This window comes from Bradysia coprophila, unplaced genomic scaffold (assembly GCF_014529535.1).
Source record: "Bradysia coprophila strain Holo2 unplaced genomic scaffold, BU_Bcop_v1 contig_415, whole genome shotgun sequence".
Classification (NCBI taxonomy): Eukaryota; Metazoa; Arthropoda; class Insecta; order Diptera; family Sciaridae; genus Bradysia; species Bradysia coprophila.
In genome coordinates this window covers 1,424,070-1,445,245 of record NW_023503670.1, presented here as the reverse complement: position 1 = coordinate 1,445,245, position 21,176 = coordinate 1,424,070, and the positions used below count along the sequence as shown (strand labels likewise).

The window sequence follows — 21,176 nt, the reverse complement described above, 5'->3', positions numbered from 1 at the left end:
CTTACTGTACCCAAAAATAGAATCAAAATTTCTGCCTATTCGATTATAAGCAAACACACTCTTCACACAGTTAGATGCATTTCAGCCAATTTACGCTACGATACTCATCCATTTGGAAACGCATCAAAAGATAATTTTTCACAGTTCTCCGAATCACGCATACACAGTCGCGCCAAATTGATTTACTGATAAATCGAGTCCTGACTTACCGATGCTTATGAAAAGTGATGAGTATAATGCAAGCGTTGACTTGAATCATTATTAAAATTTCACTAACATCTAAAGCCCAGTCTTGTGGCGTCACATTGTCTAAAAATACGTCCGGCAGTGGTCCGTATGTTTCCCGGTCTGGCAACCGTTCATGGACTAGCGATAGGGAGACTGTGGCTAAAATCATATTCGAGGCGAGAACAACGAATGCTAAAATAAGCAGAAAAATAAATTTACATTTTCGGCATTTTTTTGCGATGGTCAAAGCATTATTACCGGTAAATGTTTTCCATTTTTCTTTCGGAAATCTGGGTTCTTCACGCAAAGGCACTGGTACATCAATTTTTATCATGACTGCTTCACCATTGTCGTTTTGATGGTGGTAAGGCAAATCGTAGTTATCATCAGGTACTTCCTACAAAAGAAACATTTTTTTGGGTTAGTTTCACTAAAAATTGTAAAATATAAATTAAAGCATCTTAAAGTAATTATGTCCTATACGACCCTATAGAGTTCGAATTTCTGGTTCCAAGTGATACTATAATTGAAAAAGCTTTTAAACTGAGTGATAAGCTGCGACTTTCTTAAAAGCTTTATCCTTTGATATCTCACTCAGGGTATATGAAAAAGCCAAACTTGTGACAAGTAATGACTTACATGTGTGCAAACAATTCAGCGAAAAATTCTTTTGACAAAGTCATGAGACTATCAATTGTAAGTATTTATCTTTCTACGAAAATTAAGATCTAATTACGCTGACACCTTCAACATCAGCCTATTTATTAAGTCGATTTTAGTTGATTGATACCAATTAGGTTGTATAATACATTATGAAACATTTCATTTTTTCTTTCAAAATAAACAAAAAATAATGTGAAGAGTTATTCTAATAGAATAAGCCTGAACAATTTATTTATTATATGAACAGTAATAGCTATTATCTCTAGATGTTTATTTGGTCATAGTCTCGAAAGTGTTAGTATAATCATGTGGTTATTTTTAGTGGTCTAAAGGTTATTTATTATTAGTAAATAAATGAATGTTGTCGATTTCCGATAAACGCATTTAGTTGAGTAATTTGTTAAAATTTGCTGTGCTTCTGAAATTTGAAAACTTTATAATCATATGATGCTGATCTGAACAGGGATCGAATGTTTTTCTTTTAAATCAATAAAAATTCTTGAGAGATTAATAGTCTGACCTTCTTTTCAAAAAAAAAAAAATGGTTTCGAGTTTAAAAATTAATAGTAGCTTTCTGAGTTAACGGATCCGAGGACTTCAGTCCGAGGTACTTTTACTCATCGAAATATCATAATTATTTTCCGTATGTAGAATCCTATTTTACTTTACGAGTGAAGTACAGGGTTTTGCCTATTGAAGGAAAGGCCACATTACATGCTTATGCACTGTAAAGTGTACTTTGTGCCACCGAGAATTGAAATACGACGGATTTCAATATCGATAACTAGATTGAAATGTCCAAAATTACAACACCCGTTTTCATGGCTTATTACAACACGCAAACCAGTGTTGAAATGAAATTCGTATGAGTTATTACAGCATTCGTTTTAAAAAAATGCAAAGCAACGTGATCGATCAAATTCGAAGAGTGATTGTTTACAATGAAAATTCTGAATTTTTGTGCATTTGTCTATTTCAATTCTCGGTTGGCACAAAACATGATGCGTTACACGTATTGTAATGAGATTTTTTCAGCATACGACCCAATTTTCCTTACTCGCTCCGCTCGTAAGGAAAACTTAGGTCTAGTGCTGAAAAAATCAACATTACAATACTTGTAACACAACATACTATTACATCACTGCTTGTGACAGGGAAAATGCACTTACCGTCCACAAACATGTAAAATGTGTTACGTCACTGATTGTAAATGCTAGTTTAGGCACGCGTGATTATTCCACTCGTCTTCGGCTCGTTCCGCAAACCTCTCACTTGCCTAAACAAATATTTACAAACGGTGACGTAACATACTATTATCTCCCTAGTAAAGTAAATGACTCAAAAAATTACATTTAATAGTTTTACATGACTAGTGATAAAAAGATGAAAAGTAGAGTTTTCGTGTGAATTTTTTTGTCAATAAACACACGGAAACGAGACTTTTTATTTTTATCCCGAGTTATGTTAAGGATTTTATCACATATGCGCGGTGTTCGGATGTCAAAATTACTTAACTAGAAGTTTAATTCAAAAATTACACTTCAGGTCTATGTTGTTGTCTCGTTTTCGCTTATGTGATAAAATATAGTACACACTTGTCACTATCAGTCTCGGCAAGCCTCGACAAGCCTCGACTTCTTCGTGACAAGTGTGTAATATATATTACATGTTGAGGGCGCCGAAAGAAGTGCTTGAAACATGATAAGTACGGTTTTCGACGCATGTAAAGACTATTTACATGCTACATGCATCAAAAACCGTACTTTTTATGTTTCAAGCACGTCTTTCGACCATGTAATTTCCATTAAATAACTCGGGATAAAAATAAAAAGTCTCGTTTTCGTGTGTTTATTGACCTCGGCTTCGCCTCGGATCAAAAAAATTCTCACGAAAACTCTACTTTTCATCTTTTTATCACCATGTTAAATACTATTTGCCTATGCTTTTGACTTTAAAGTCAATTTACTTTTCATCCGTAGAGTAGAAATATGCCACTTTCGACTCAAGGGAAACAAAAGTATGTGACAGACTTGTTCACATCCCCTTATTCGATCTTTCAATGTCAATGAAGAAGAAATCTACTTGCGAAATAAAATTGAGATTAGATTATTGAAACGGATTCAGATATGGACTTCATGTTCACATATTCGAGTTTTGCAAATTTATCTACCATTTATTTGATGATAACAGGAGATCGTCATAAAATGCTAGTATTACCACAATGCCATCATTTTTAGATAAATATCGGAAACAAAAAGATCTTCTAACACTTTTGACTCAATGATTAAACGAAAACATTGATATCAATAATTTTAGTAACACAAACTTGTGATGTGCGTAATTATTGAACAAAAATTTATTATTTGTCCAATAAAATACAACGCATCATTGATGGAGCTTGTTGAAACGAAGCCATAGTTTATCAAATAGATAGACAAAATCAACAAATTGTAATTGCTTATGATAAGACATTATTCATCCTTTGCTCATCGTGTCGCAAGCAAAACCAAACGCAAATAATACATGGAAGTCTAATCGCTTTACGCAAAGACAATAAATTATGAAAAGTAACCTTATTTACATTTTTGTAAAGCGGAAAAATTTGTTGATCTTCAGCTGTTTCCATTTGATTAACTTCCATCACACGATAAGCGATTAACTGTTTTGTTCAAGTTAAGAGGACCTTGTGAAGGAATTAAGATAAATGAATAGATCTAGCTCATCATTGTATTTGAATATTTATGTTTTGACTCTTTGACCGAGAATAATAATGTGAGAATCTGGAATCTTGATCTGTAAGAGAATTACGGGATTACCAGACATATACAGAAAGCAACCCGCAAAGTGAGATTAGAGAACTGATAAACATTTTCTTTTTAAGAACAGGATTAAAGAGAACAGTCAACGGTTGACACATTCTTTCAATAACAACAAAACTGGCTGAATTTCAGAAAGGCTTATAACACACAAATCGCTTAGATTTTAAGCTTTACAGACAACGTGAAAAACGTCAGTGAATAATCATCTAAACTTCTTGGATTTTGTTGTGACTCAGTTTATTAAGCATACAATTCGAAGCGGTATTCTCGACTGATACTTTCAAATAACATTTACGTTCACAGTACTCACCAAGGGAAACGTAACTGAGTACTTGATTTCCGAGAATTCCGATGTTGTAGTCATTCAATTCGTTCTTAGAAACTCAACAAAATAGATTCCAAAATATGTGTGGCGAGTCATTGCCAATGACATTCCACTTACATACCGTGTCTTAATAGTTTTGAAAAAGAACAATTCCGATAAAAATCGTTTATATCCCACTACATCACCACAGAAATCCCTTATTGGATTTGGATATATAAAAATGGTGGAAGAGAGAAATTTGATATGCATACAATGTTTGGAACACTGACGCTAAGAACCCTAATCCGACATTGTTTACGCTGCACGCCACAAACAAATTAGATTAAACGATTTTTCGGTGTATTATGTGCAGTTGTTTTTCTAAAAGTATCGATGCCAACAAATTCGTCATCCACTGAATATTATGACGAAGCACATACATTTTCAGCACAAAGGTCCGTGTTTCGTCAGTTAGATTTTCATAACAAAGCGAGAGACGAATTCATGAATTTACAACGACAAAAAACAGACAAGAAAATTTAACATTTTTGTATTATAAACTACAACAGAGAAGAGAAACGATACACACTGACGATTATCATCACATACTTAGTTCGTTTGAATTTTAAGATATATTTATCAAACACCGGCAACGTTTTGGTACAGCGCAATCAAAATAAATTCGTTGGCATCCAACCTAGCCAGAAATTATAACTATTCCATTAAGTTGATAGTGTTTACGTCCATCGAAATTTGTTTTCCATTTTTTTTCTACTTCTTTTTCGCTGTTTCAGTGCGCGTGCACTTAGCTCGATGTAACATTAAAATGTATGGAGCACACAAAACAACAACATACCCATATAACCCATACGTAAGCGATATTTATTATGATTTTAGTCAATGGGTTCTGTTTCGCAAATCACAAACGGGTATTTAAATATTGCCCACGAGAGTCTTTTTCAAACATGTAGTAAATCTATCGATAAAAATAGAAACCATGTTCATCGTTTGACGATGATGATGTTGTGAGGATTCGATAGAATATAACTTTCGTATTAATTTATGCGGCGTATGCAAAAGTTTAGTGAGTTCGGCTTCACACATTTATTTATCCGTAAAAGCTTACCGTAGAGGGTACATTTGCACAAATAATATTCAACAGGCATGGTTCGGTTCAATTCTCAAACTCTAATTTTAAATTTGTTGTTACCGATAGCTGCACTCACCGGTTGTATCCTACGGTAGTGATACATCACGACAATAACACTGTCGTGCGCCCGTAGGTTTTCACAAATAAAATATTTTTTCTAGTCGTTAAAATTTGGGAACAAATCCGTACATTCAATTTGCTTATTGTTATCACCGGATTAATATCAAAGTCTATATAAGCTCTAAAGCTAATAACACCGTTTCAATGTTGAATCTAGTTGTTACTGGTTGCGAATTGCCGGTGCGGGTCTAATAATATATCAACAATTGAACGCTGTCGATGTAATATAAAACAGATATTCAACGTACCGAAATAACATCACGGACTTTGTATCGCCGTGGAATCGTACGTTTGCAGATAAAAAATTTATTTGCCGAAGATAAAATTCACCATCGACTGCAAAACTAATCTTTAAGCTGACTGAGGCCAAATAAAACAATCATCAATTAATGTGACAGTTTGGAGGTTATCGGTTTGTTTGTATTGATTATGTTTATTAAATCCGAGCTGCGATAAACAATATATACGAGAATATCGCGTAACTCATATTATATATCAAAGTTTATGACATTTGTTTTATCACCACTATGCAGGGGACTATCGCGAACACTATCACAGTTATAAATTCGAGAATTTGTAAAGTTTAATCAGTTGGATTGTTGAATATTTTTTTTAATTGCTTTTATATCACGAAAAAAAAACTGAAATTGCTATTTTATGGATGTGTCTATAACACTTTCAATTTGCACATCCACATAGAGCTTTTGAAGAATTTGAATTTTGAAGCGGGTGTTTAATAATGTAAATGTAATATTCATTAAAAAGTCAATTTTTACGGGAGAAACGTGTCATCGTAATATATTCATCTAGCTATCAAACCATATGGATGTTCTACACTGAGTAAAGAAATTTACATTGATTAAAATTAAATTTTCTCGTAAAATAAAACAAAATTTGTGCGTAGACTTGGGATGAATCCAAAATATTAGACCTACATTTTACTCTATTTCAATTGAGAGCTTGATTTTGTAACCGAAATATTAATTGCGTCGCGTCGCTTAGTTTATAGTAGTGTATTCCTAACTTGATTCGTCACTTCTCCCGAAACGAAAAGTACGGAGTAATGAATTAACCATTCACGTAACAAGCACAAAAACCGAAAGTACTTTTCCGTGTTGCGTAATGGGTTTTTCGTGCTTGCTAAGGGGGCTGAAAGTACAAGAAATGTCAATTCAAGTAAATTTTCACCCCTTGAATTGACATTTTCGGCTCCCCTAGCTGGCATGAAATGTTCCGGTCTTAGAAAATAAATTCAGTTGTACTCTCAAGGGTGGCAGTGGTGAAAATGACACGGATGTAAGTCAAAATCCTAATCTTATTGTACATAAAATTTAAGCCTTGCAGATAGTCTTTACTGTAGCAGACATATGCAACTCACATCCACTGTCACGCCCCTCTGGATAGTAGACCATAATACTAAATTCGTTGTACTCTACATATGTCATCACTTCACAATCAATAGTACACGTACAAGTAATTTGTGTGACCATCACGTCAAATGAAAATCGGTGAGTCAAATAACAACTAAGCCTAGGATCAAGTCTTATCGCACACGCCATGAATTATTTAACAGACAGTTGATGAGCTAGATACTCTAATTGACTTGATGTCTACGAACCATCAACGATGACTCATTGTATACAATTAAACAAAGTCCCTCTAATCTGAACGCGAATAACATTCTAATTAATAATGTTGTGACCGTTCTGATAAAATGTGTGGCGATAAATAATTTATCATAAATTAGATGGGCGTGCGATGTAAACATACCATTTATAAACACAAACAAAATGTAAACTGCACTTAGTGTAACAGTTTTTTTTTTTCATAAAATTATTTGCCCACTCAGTTTTCAATCAAGTAAATGCTCGAATTTTTGCATTTGAGTGCATCTATATCGTTCGTTGTTATGTTGACGAAGAAAAAACACGGGGAAAAGTAGGTATTTGCTAAGTAGAATCTATAATTACTTATCATGAAGAAAAAGTTTATAAATTCTGATAAATTATCATAAATTAAAGTTATGCAAAGTATTTAGTAGCAGCCAGAACTGCAATAGAGGTCAGACTCTATGAATAAATCGTACTTAAACCTTGCTCAGCTCATAGGCAAATAAATATTTGCCTAAATTATGTAATAAACTTGTATAAAGTGTATAGTTGTTCAGATCGTATGGAAATCGGCGGCTTAATTATATGCATAAAATCGTTAGTATGTACTGGTTATTGTATATGTGTGACATTCAACCATTAAAAATGTTAAATCAAATTATTCAGAATATTAAATTGCAGCAATTTCGACGAGAGAGAGAAAAAATCAATGTATTGGTATTTGAAGATTAAACAAGAACAAAAAAAAAACAATCATCATTGAAGGTCATTATTTGTATGTTGAGTCGATCGCTTAGAATGTAGACATAGCCTCAATAAAATGATAAAAAATACGCCTATTGCGTCTCGGATAAATATATTTATTTTTTTAGAAAGAGTGTTTTGATTTTCGTAATATTTTTTTTGAAGATAACAAATCAAATCTAATTGAAGTCTTCAATTTGAAGAGACTAAGCGAAATTGTGACTTTTTTTTAAATCAGATTTAATCTGGATATGCGATGTTTCACTGTAAAGAATGAGCAAAGAAAGAACCATTCCAGCGGCCCCTAAAACAACGACGTCCTATATGCGATTATGTGCGAACTAAAAATCAGAAGTACGGTCAAAGAAAGCCTAGAAGATATTGGAAAAACCATCGACAGGGACTGGACATCCCACATACAATCCTGATATAATATAGTACTTCTAACTTCTAAATCGAACTTTACTTCAGGAAAAGTGGATACTGTTCTGAATTGGGAGTTGTTGTGTTTTGAAATTGTTTCCACAAAAATTTCATTCAACTAACGTAAATCTAGAATTAAAACTAAAATAACAAATCTAGATTTTCCTTTTGTTAAACGAAATTTATGCATTGAAACAATTCAGACCACAAGAACTCCCCAATCAGAAAGCATGTCGGCCGTCACCCATTTTTCCGCGAGTGTATAACTGAAAAACCAATTCGACGTATCGAACGAAAAAATGAATTTAAGGATTTTGAATTGTCTTTACATGTTAGACTCATATCCTCAAACATCGGGATACGAATGTTTTCATTTTCAAAATATCTAAATTAAACATTACCAGCCAGCAATACAACGATCTATTAATTAATTTCCAAAATAATTTAATTTTAGTTAGACGAAGTATTCATAAATCCTTAATTACCTTGCAATCCACAAATATTTACTCGATTTTATTGCTTAATCTATGGACGATCTCTCTGCAAATTTGACCCAAAATAACTAGAAGGACTTTGCTACTTTTCGATAAGTTTACTCATTCGTACAAATCTTTAAAAACGGAATATGTCGAGGAAAATGTTTATTTTCTGCCAATTTTGAATCTATTTTCAAATTTCCGTAATCAAATGTCTTGTTAGTTTTAGAAATATTTCCTTCTAAACCACGTCAGAAATGTTTGAATGTTTGAATGTGTTCTCTGAGGAAGAAATACCCAATGGAAGGCCGAAATGAGAAATGATTAAAGGAAATTGAAGATCAACAAATATTTTTCGATGATTTCCTCCCGGGAAAACTGATTTGAGTATAAATGAATATTTTATGAAGGAATCGATTTGAATAACTCGTCATCGGTCAGACAATGCTTAAACAATTAGTTGACATTCCTGATATTGTTGCGTACAGTTGCACTTAAGAACAATATAACAAAAAAACAACAACAACTACAAATGACGAACAGAATCCATGGACATTCTGTTTGAATAAAACATTCCGTAGAACATTTGTTGTTGTCATTAATTAAATTCTTAATGCAACTGGACAATTATATTGTTGCCATTCAGAAAAATCGTATGTGCAATTAATATTATCGTTGCACACTACTTTATCAGTGGAAGAAAATAAATCGCTTTAAAGCGAAAACAAATAAATTCATCAAAGGTCATTGACCTGGTTCGGTTCTGTGATTAAAATTTCTTCATAAAATTTCGTACTAAAGTCGTCTTACACTCGGGTAATATTGCAAGAATGCATATATATGTTGTTTGCATAGCTTGCATTTGTGCGTGTAAATCGTATATATACATTCGCGCAAAGGAAATAACAAAATTGTCACGAAGAGAAAATTCAATTGGAATATGAAAAATAGATCGAGATGATCAACAAACAAAACATAAATTTAATGCGCATATCGCCCATGCTCATGCTAGAACCAATAATATAATTTTGGCAAGAAAATTCGTCTATAAAAAAACCACAACAAAAAACAAAATTTATTTTTGTAAAGACGCACGAACCGAATTCAAGACAAAACACCTTGTCCCACCACCCGTTTCCGAGAATGGCATGAGCATTGTGTATTTATATGATTTTATTTATGCAAGAATTTTCAAGACGACCGGTTTAAGTCCACTAAACACGATACATATACCGTAGAAATGCTTCAATGAAAAAAGCACATTACAATTACACATTCATACAGTTATATACAAAAGATTTATAATATATACGCGATTATTAGTTAAACCATACAAGGTTTCCTTTCATGTAAATACAGAAGAAAAAAACTGATGAAACTATTTTTGCTTAAGTCATCGCAATATAAATAAGGCGGATGAAAAGATGCATTCGAGAAAACGGAATTCACAAAATTAAATAAATTCACAATGAAAAAGTGATCTTACTTCATACTGCATTCTACGTTGCATTGAGCTGCATGTAACACAAAATCGATCATTCAACAGTTTAAACATTCCCTTTCTATGCCGATCGTTTTTCGGTGACATTTAAAAACAAAAATAAAATCTTTGCACACAAATTTTGCGATTGTTTTCGTTTTTTTTTTGTTGGTTAACTTCTACACGATCAACAACAACGGAAAGTATAATGATTCACAATTAACTTTGAGTAACTGTACCTGTCTTCTTCGTGCACACAATGATATATTTGATAAAATTTGGATATTTTGTATTTTGCGTGTAGAAAATATGAAATTTCGGTTGTTTTTAGACGACACAGTTTAAACCAGCATTATACACATTATATGACATCACTTGAAGAAGAACAGTAAAGAAAATCTCTCTTTTTTACAACAAAGTTCAGCATCCCATCCCATGCACAAAAAATGAATCGACAAATATCCGTCACAGAAAACAAAATAATAATTTCCGACACAACACAAATTCAGTTTGTTATTTTAATTTCATTCTTGCATTTAAAAACGTTTCGCTTTTGGGTGTTATTATCGTTTCGGCGTACAGCACGAAATGAATGACATTGTAATCGGGATGATAGTTTAAAAAGACTGATTATACGCTTGAATTGACGCGCTGGACTGCCGTCGATGTCTTTAGCAGATGATCGTCGACTGGCTACGACTATACGGAATGTCGAGACAACTATATAATATATCGAGTCACTTGTCTGTATATATTCGTGTACATAAAACACATTAGATTAACACGAATTGTATAGACGAAGCTACAAATATATACACTCTGTGTGCGTCGAGTATAGGCTCTGCATATTATGACAATGAAACACATTCATACCAGAAGAGTGTATGTATGTATGTATAAGCAGTGCAAAGTTGTTACTTAAGTTATTTGGTATAAATGTAGTACCGATTGAAATCCACACGAATAAGATATAACAATCTTAAGAGACGATTATATACGCCCTCAGTGGTCGTGTATATTTTGAAGTAAATCCGTTTGAAAAATAATATGAGAAGTGTTGCTGTTGTGTTTTTCCTCTTCTTTACGTATCAGTTTACGTAGTAAGAGCTTAACAAAGATAGGTAAGTTTGGCTTAAGATTTGGGTATATTGGACTGATGCTTTTTCCTTGAGATACAATCATTTCTATAGTTTTAAAGGAAAAAAACCAACATTCGCAAAAGATCATTAAACACTCTTCATTTGGTAAAGTTCATAATCCCAATGAAAGTAGAGAACAGGTATGGTCGATCGCCGAATTCGTCTTAAACGCACTCACATTTTATGTCAAAATAATATGAAAATGAGTGCGTTTAAGTACTAAAATCAAATTTTTATGTCCTCCGCAATAGACCATACCTGTTTTACACTTTCATTACATAATCCTCCCAAAACTACTACAACTTCATTGGCGTAATTTGCATAAGAAACTTAGGAAGGACCATTTCAAAAAAAAAAAACATTAAGTTGAGCTAAGAGTGAATGCATTTCAATAGCGTAATGGTTAACTTATTTACTCTCCACCACACGATTGAGTTGCCAGTGCGAAGGTTCGAAACTGAACCGCAACAAAAGATTGTCAAACGTGTATAACAAACAAAACTGATTAAACCGGTTCAAAAATCGGCCGTAGTTGTTTCAAAGCTGTCACACGGCCTACCGGTTAAGACATTGTTGGGAGCCGCCGGTATTCTACTCCTACTAATTTCGTTACTAGTACACTAGACGTCAATAGGTTAGTCGCTGAGTTTACCACTGAGCACTTCAGAAACGTTTCTGTATGAAAGGATCTTGAAAAATTAGCGAAATTAGTAAAAATCAATGAAAGTGTAAGGCAGGTATGGTCGATCGTTCGCCCGGAGGACATAAAAATTTGATTTACGCACTCAAACGCACTCATTTACATATTATTTTGACATAATTTATGAATGCGTTTAAGGTGAATTTGCTGATCGGCCATACCTGTTCTGTACTTTCATTGGTAAAAATAACGATCGACCGACGTTCCCTTGCGGAGTAGGGTCTGTTATTAAGAGTGAATGTGGAGAAAAGTATCTTATAGAAATTAGGGCAGTTTAGTTAAAAAAATCAATTCTTCTATTCTAAAACACTTAAAACACTATAAAAGCGCCACGTTAGGAAGGCGCTGTGACACAAGTCCACAAAACAAATAATATTTTTAAAAAAATTAATGACCAAGGAATACTTAATTCCGTCTATATAGCGGAATCACAACAATAAGGCAATTCCCGACCCGAGTTTAAACTTTTATACTCGAGTATAAAGTTTAAAGTATAAAATTTTGACAGAACTAGCATATTGTTGAACGGCTCAGTAATTTGGTAATATTTACCACCAAACTATCGTCGGATCTTGATTTTATTGATGAAATCTGCAGAGCTCATATTTCTGAAACTAGAGGCAGTGAGCTGGAAAAAATTATTCGTATTTGTAATCGTATCGTCAATCCAAACTATGCTCTCATGTCATTGCATGGGAGCACGTGTTGGACGTGCAATGTTTTTAGTTGTCATTCAGTAGCACTACATATAGGTGAAAAGGTTTTTCCAGCTCACTGTCTTTAGCTTTAGAGACAACAGCTTTACTGATTTCATAAATAAAGTCAAGATCCGACGATACTTTGGTGGTAATTATTATCAAATTACTGAACCATTCATCGATATGTCAGTTCTGTCAAAATTTTATACTTTTGAAGCAAACATCAGTCTTTTAATGCATACGATATTGACGAAAGTTCTATCTTCTGTGATTTTTTTTTTGGCACACGATCATCGTGTCACGATGTGTATTGTCACATCTAAACATCCAGTGCCTAAAAAAGCATTTATCTTCCGGTTACGTAAATAACTATATAACCGAGTTGCATACAGTGATTTACTTTTTGTCACTGAGTTGGGAAAAAATTTATTCACTTAATACAGTGCCGGCAGGGAGAAATGGAGCTGGACTCCTGTTTGTCATTTGTTTAAACAAGTTTTTGTTATATTAAATTGGCGCTGAAAATTCCAATAGACCATGGTGCTCAAACCTATAATTTGGCACTGCCTCAATGTATCATGAAACCTGGTGATTTCAGTGAAGTCATTTCATAGTAAACGAATTTAAGTTTCCAATCTCCAACAAACTTGTCCTATTTTCCCTGAATTCGACTTGTTTGGATTTAAGAGTGAATGAAACTTAATTCTGTTGCCTCCACATCTACGAAATCTCAAAGCAGACTAAGTGTTGAGTCGCATAGTGATCGAAGTTTCAGTTACTGGTAGTACTGGAAATAAAAAATTGAAATTATGTGCAAACTTATACACATCCTGCAAACTTTTCAAGTGAAATTCTGTGCAATTTGGGTGGAAAGGCGTAAATGTAAAATCTTATCTCCTCTCGTCAAGCGCTCTGTCATGTGCTTCTTTGATAGCTTCATGTTCAAGCGATTAAGATAAAGATATTGTCGTTTTAATTTACAATCTTTTCAATTAACAATCAAACTGAATTTTGGTTCGCAATGATATATTGGACGATTCTTATCTTTCCGGCGGCGGCGTGAGATTCACTTTTCTTTATGAACAAATTTCTTTTTTTTTCGAAACAGACGAACGAGTGTGGAAATGTTACAGTATATCAATTTAGGTGCAATACCAATCAAAATGTTTGTGGTTTTATTCGTTACATAACATTAATGGAATAGTCACATTTAATAGTTTGATGATAAGAACTAAACAACTGATAAGCCTTTAAATGTGAATTGCAACATCAGGTGTTATATAAAAAATCTCATAACGTTCGCTTATCACTCATTCCCTTTATATGTACGACAAAATTAGATACCTGTTCTATTCAGTGTATTAGTGCTTAGTGCTCTAAACTATCTTCAACTGAAAATTTTGAAATTCTACGCATTTTTATGTAGATATGTAAATTTGTCAAAGTTGTAAACGAAAACCGAATTTTATTTCTAAAACGTGCTAAAATGTGTTTCCATGAAGAACCCATAAAAAATTCTTGCACTACCGATGCAAAGTCTACCTGATAAACACTCAACATATTTTTTGTTGTGTACTTACCAGCCATTCAACCTTTCCCAAAGACTTAATTTAAATAAAATCAACAAAGAACTACACAGTCGAAGTAATCTAAATGGAAAAGTAAATACCATAAAACAGCCGGCCGAAGAGAGCCGAAAAGATTGTTCAAAGTTTGTGGGCAATCAAAGTGTAATGTGAATGATACAACGTGTAATGCAACATATTTTTCCGTTATGAAGCGACACAACACACCTCGCAACAACTAAAAAATGTTGTGTGATCTGTCATTATTTAATTGAGTAGAAGATGTGAATGGTGTGATTCAAGTAAAGCAGAGATGACGTCAAGGTGTTAGAGCATAGTTTGAAAAAAAAATGACCAGTCACTTTGCGCTGAATGAGATCATCAAATCCATTTTTGTTTAAATTAGCTAAAATGATGTATCAGTCAGCGTTCATTCTATGAAATGAAAAATATCGAACTGATTTGTGTGTGTAAACTGATGGTGGTGTGATGTATAGTAGCATTAAAATGAAGAATAACGTCTGTTTTGATTTCAGCTGTTAAACAATCTTTAAATCTGAAATAGATGACATGACAGTTACAAATGTAGGTGGTTTGACATTTTATTATTGAAAAAAAATATTTTTGCGTTTTTTATTGTTTTAAATTATGTTAGTGTCCAACGACAACCATTTGATGAGCCGTATTCGGCGGTGTCCAGGTCTTAAATCAAACCATTGAAAATAGAAAAAGAGCAACAGTTTTCTATAGCATGGTTGAACGTTATATTGGAATAAACACAATCAAATATCAATGAAAATATCACATCGACAATGTTTGTTGGGGTGTTATGTTCATTTTATGATGGTATACTTACATGTCACCTAAATATAGCTGTCAATACACAAGTTGCTTTTCACCCATTAATCAAACTTTCATAAATAGCCGACAGAGCGAATTATATTACCAAAAAATTAAAATTAATTTATCGTACATATTTGGGGATAAATTACTATAAAATAATCAGTGAGAAACTGATTGATAATCGATAAATCAGATCTGAGTGTATACTCGCACGTACATGGATAAATGCTTGTCGACTAATTGTTTTTCGTATTAGTTATTATTAATATTGACAAGGTGTTACAATAACAATAACGATTAATAGATAACGTCGTCAGTTGATGTAGCGGAAACATTCAAGTAATCAGGTTTAATAATGAAAAAATAATAATCCGCAAGAAACACAATCTTTTAATCAACTAATAGCTTAGCAGATCTCTAGATGAAACTGTATCTACATATGTAGTTACTGAAATGAATGAGGTCAGTGAATGAATGAATGAATGAGGTTAAATCGTCTAAACTGGGATTTTATTAAAGCACATTGCCTAGCTATATTCGACTAGACTTAAGAGACACCGGTACTTAGCTACAATTGTAGCCTACATTTGTGTGCCTCATATTTCATTTTTGATGATATCTTTCCATCAGAATCTTCTTTCAAAAATGTACGACAGCAATAGACCATGTGCAGTATAAATAATTTATTTTTAATTGATGTAGATTAATATTCTGTAGAACAAAAGTGTAAACAGAATATCTGAAAAATGTCTGCTTGATTTTATATCTCACTTTAAAAGCTGTAATTTGAATGAAACTACACGGAAAATTCGGCAAATTCGACATTTGTTGTGTGCTGCATATATTTGCTGCAGACTGAATAATGTTCCCGTGTGTTGTATTACAATAAACATGTAATATGAATATTTTCAAAATATAGTTCCGGCAACAATATTATTCAGCTCGTAGGAATATTGTGAGGTTCCCAGGTATATATTTGCTGTGTGCTGAATTATATCTTCAAATTAGTTGTGGGATGTATTACTTAACTTTACCTGCATGCCGAATATTGACTAAATGGTACTATCGAACTATACCTGCATGCTGAATATTGACTAAATGAATAAAGTCGTCTGTATTTAGAATGGACTATGCAACAATAAATTTATTGTTTTAATGAAATAAAAGGAAGATCTCAAGAACATACGCATAAAGATGATTATCAAATCTAATTTTACTCCTTCATTTAAAGTTATTTCTATTTTTACCGAATTAATATGCAATGATAATGTTACATTTATGTATTGCAATAGAAATTTTGACGAACGAACTTTTAAATCCATTTTCGGTGTTAAAGGCTTTTGAAATGTTAACAGAAATAGTTGGTGGTATTCAGCAATAAATGATGGAATTTGTTTATGTACTGTCCGTTTGACAAGAGGATCGCCACGGTTCAGCAGGGGGTTTTGAACATTTGTTTTTTACACGTTGGTACACGTGCTCTTGTCAGATTCAAGATTCTTTTTACGAAGGTTACGCTGATTATACTTTGTGAAAAAGGCCAATACCTTGCAAATATGTCACATCTTGGACAGAATTTGACACTACAATATCTGCAACATGAAAAAACTAAATGTTCGAAACCCCCTGAAACCCCGTGCTTCTACCTACGTAATATACACAAACTAGGTGAGCCAATCTTAATTTATTAATTCGCGTAATAGATGCTCACTATTAATGTGAACAGTTTTTTTGTAGAACGATTGAAAAAACCTCTAATTCAGAACCAGGCTCAGAATTAAAATAATAATATCCGATGACATTGCTTAGTGGGGAGAAGTACTACATTTCATAGAAAATAAATTCAATTAAATGTTGTTGCATAACCCATTCTAAATACGGACGACTTTATTCATTTAGTCAATATTCAGCATGCAGGTATAAATATGCCTGTGTGCTGCATAAAGCAAAGTAACAACGGTTCGAAATAAGACTGCCACTATATGCAAGCAGTATAGCAGCAGTGGTAAAGTCGTTGGCAGTCAGAAACTGAGGTTAAGCATCGATGGTCGCGGTCCGTACTTGGGTGGGTGACCGGAAAAAACGTAAGCAAAAAAAAAAATCTGTTAGCAATTTAATATGATGAATTTAAATATAAATCTACGGCTAATAACAAAAAATAATAATAAAATTGAAAATAAAAAATAAAAATTTGAACAAGTTTTTTTGTTTTTTTTTTTGCTAACGCAAATAAAATTGATAAAGTTAATTAAATCAATTTCTTCTATTAAACGATAAATTAGGTTGTTTATTGAATTGAAAAAAATGGCGTCATTTTATATTATAAAACAGGCATACAGCTAAGACCTGCACGCTGAAAAATAATATCCAGCACACAACAATAATATTCATTAGGACGGCATTGTATGATCCTCAGATCAATATGCAGCACACAACTAATGTTCTATAATCGTGAAGCTGTTCCCGATTTCTTCGTCTGGGGTGCATATATGAGTTTTCCGTGTAAAAGGATATCCGAACCATTCTAATTCATTCTAATTGGATTCTTACTAAGATTCTAATAAGTGGGATGGCATCGGGATGGCAACAATATTTTTCAATAATTTCTATAAAAAAATTAAATATTTTTTTTCAATGGTTTTCATGGTAAATCTTCTTTTTATTGAAATATGAAACTTTTTTCTCAAAATCGCACACGGTCTATTCCGACCACGAATGAGTACGCTTTCAACAGAAAATGCATTTGGTTGTAGTCGTTTGAGAAAACTTTTCTCAGAGCCGGTCAAACTTCTACAAGCAAATGTATTTTCTGTTGAAAGCTACCACATTCGTGGTCGGAATTGCGGTCGTACATTTTTCAAAAAGGATTCTGATGGAAAGATATCATCAAAACAAAGCTAACGCCGACCCGTACGAAACACCTATTCGTATTAAAAGCCTTTAATATGAAACTTATCATCTCTCTCACTTCATTCTCTTCTCTGCTGAAAAACCGTGAGCCCTAAAATCACTTGCATTGTCCATTCTTTGCCTTATTATCAAGCATAAAGAAATTGCCGGAGGCAATGTCGACAGCCCTGTACGAAGTCAAATTTGATAAATTCCTATATGAACCGCTACATAATGCCATATTTACCTATATTTTACTATAAATGATGACTTTATAGATAAATATGCTTTTATATAGCTGAAAATTGCTATATATGCCAATGCCTGTACCAGGGCCTATTTTAAGGAAATTAAATTTCCAAAAATTCTTAAATTTTTCCATCACTTTTCGTCATTTTATCTAAAAACACAACATATTGCATCGTAAATGTTGTTTTTACTGCATTTTTAGTTGTTTTTCATGTCTTTGAGCTTAACTGATTACTTTGGAATGAGATCTAACAGAAAACAAAATTTAGAAATTTTAAGAATTTTTGTGAAATTTGTGAAATTTTGGAAATTTTTGGAAATGAAATTCCCTAAAATAGGCCCTGCTGTACATAGCTAAATATAGATGTATATATTATTTATAGATGTCCACAACGGGATGCCTGCACACACACATAACCAATTACTTCTCTGTTAACAGAAACTGTTTAAGCACCATTTTACCCAAGATTTTTCCATTTTACTAAAATTCAATATGGCCGCCGGCGCCATTTTGTTAGGAAACCGGAAATAGTACTGATGCCTTACATTCGTTAATACCTTTCAAACAAACAAAACATTCATGAAATTCGGTCAACATTTACTCGAGATATTGACAAAATACTCCACGTTCGCTGTACGGCCGAGTAGCCGGATAAGAGCTCACTCCAATAGACCTAGCTCACGCTCCGGTAAACCTAATTTCATGAACTTCTTTTTCCCTGATTGGTACAGTCAATACCTATCTAATAAAGCGAAAGTGGTCGAAATATGTTCAAATTTGGCCACCCTACAAGCAAAAACTGCTTGGCGTCCTGTACCTGGGTCACACCAAGGGGTCTAACTCACGACTTGGCCATCCGATTTCTATAAACTTTTTTTTGTCGATCGGTATTGCAAATGCCTTTCATTTGACGTATCACTTACAAATGTATCGTTTAAATATCCGGAGATATCTTTGAAAAACCCTAAAGCCTAGATTAATGAAAGGTGAAAAAAAGATTCTTAGAAATTGGATGTGTTTTACTCAAGTTATCGTGCAGACAGACGGACATTTTTTTTCGCTGATGATGCCAACCACAATAGGTTTCCACTTACTCAGGGAGTCCAATTCGACATGTTACAAACGTATGCGTAAACCTATAAGACCCCAGTACTTCGTACGGGTCTAAAAATGAACTAAAATCCAGTATTTAAAAATCGCCCTAATGTAAAGCACCGATGCCTCTTAATTTCTCTGTCGACAATCTAGAACGTTTTCTTATGGTATCATTCATTAAATATTTGAGTGTTAAGTCTCAGTAGAGTTGACGTCACAAGGTCAATATCAATGATTATCAAAATCAATCAATATACTACAATTACTCAAATGAAGAGACAAAAAAATCATCTGTTAATCATCTGTTATCACGATTGAAATAAAGCAATGGGATTCGAACAATGTCAAAACAAATGAAGTAAAAGATTGTTTCGTGATCGCATAAAAAATAGAGTAGCATATTCGAACAAATATCGCTGCTCTATTTTGGAGAGCTTAGAACTAATGCCATAAAAAGCATTTGGTGCCTAAATACTACTATCATTGGGTGATACTTTTCACTGAAGAAGTAATAGATTCAAAGATTATATTTGGAGATATGCTTGGCATTTTCAAGGGCTTGGTAAAATCAAACTCTTTTTGAGAATGTTATTGCGAAAATATTTGAAGAACACAAGGTGCACAAAAAAAGCAAAAACAGTATTTGCATTCTTTCTTGACTGTTAAAGTGCTGTTTTTAAAGTATGTCACGATAACATCTATGTATTTTTTAAGAATCCCTTTCGTGTCACACAAAAATATATGGTCACACGAGTCACACTCCTACCTCTCACCCTCTCACAACGTTGAATCGAAGAAGAGTGAATTCTGTGGTGCCATGAATACGAGGACACCAGTTCGGTACGTAAGTTTAGTCTATGTATTTGAGAACACCACCGAAGTTTGATGCGTAGAATTGATTGATAAAATATACCTATGGGAACTAAATATCTGTAATTGAATTGAATTTTGAGAATTATTAAGAAATAACAATTGAAACAAAATATTTGTTATTAAAGCCGAATTCGGAGAATGATTTTTTGTTTTGGTTTCGAAGTAGATATGATCCACTGAATAAATAAACGAAATTATACGATAATGATAATCATATGCTGTTAACGGGCTCATTTACGGTCAACAACGAAACAATCAAATTCCTCCCTCGTAAAAGTTAGTATAGCCGTATATATAATCAGGAAAGTGTTTACCTATTTGACGTACAAATTTCATGATGATAATAACAGTAATTGTGAAACTCTTTAAACAGATAATATAGTATATCAATAAATGGCATGTTTCCATGCACGATTGTTCATCAAATTAAACTCAATATCTAAAGTTGAAATGATTGATAAGAATGAAGAAAAAAAATCCTAGAAGCTGCGGGAATTTGCTCATAGATAGGCCTCACAGATAAATGGAATTTTTGGCTAATACTTAAAACATATAATTCCAGTCATTGAAAGTGTATTTAAAATTCCACGAATCAATGCTAACTTTTTGCATTATTGTTCTTTGAAGAACGAATTAAGTACAATGACGCTCTTAACGATAACTCGAAAAATTAGAACGAAGTTCTGTGAGATATGAAATCTCAATATTCCCATCTGCGTAACAAGCGCCTTTTGCAATTAAACCAAAAAATTCATTTTATTATACGAGCCTATCACGCAATTTTTTTCGTTTTAATAATTTAAAATTAAACCTACCAGCTACCAGTCTAAATAAAAAAGACAAAATTTCGATTCTGTGAACAATAATCATTCAAAATCAAAATTATACACAAAAATGTGCGCCAACAATGCGAATTGAATGATTAAAGTGTGCGCACTCCAAACGTTTCAGATGTATGCATTGCACAGTGCTTTCTACGGCAATAAGATAGCCGTGCCTTTTTGCCCACAAATGTTCTGAGTGATATTTTGACCAAAATGTCCGATCAATCTTCACCAAACTTTAGAGAATGAAAGTTCCCCACGACTTTTAACGATATTCCCAAAA

General features: G+C 33.2%; 1 protein-coding gene across 3 annotated transcripts in view; it reads right to left on the bottom strand.

Moving 5' to 3' along the window:
• Positions 1–21,176, bottom strand: part of LOC119082332 (phosphatidylcholine:ceramide cholinephosphotransferase 1-like) — a 36,812-nt gene that overhangs the window by 3,999 nt on the left and 11,637 nt on the right. The window contains exons 1-3 of one of the 3 annotated variants that reach the window (XM_037191841.1): positions 14,976–14,994; positions 487–625; positions 210–420 (exon numbers count right to left, since the gene is read on the bottom strand). In XM_037191841.1, coding sequence (XP_037047736.1) covers positions 210–420; positions 487–562 — 287 coding nt within the window. In that variant the 5' untranslated portion in view covers positions 563–625; positions 14,976–14,994. Of the gene's footprint in view, positions 1–209; positions 421–486; positions 626–10,023; positions 10,871–14,975; positions 14,995–21,176 lie in introns of those variants that run through there. The other 2 variants (XM_037191840.1, XM_037191839.1) reach the window with 2 other exon arrangements.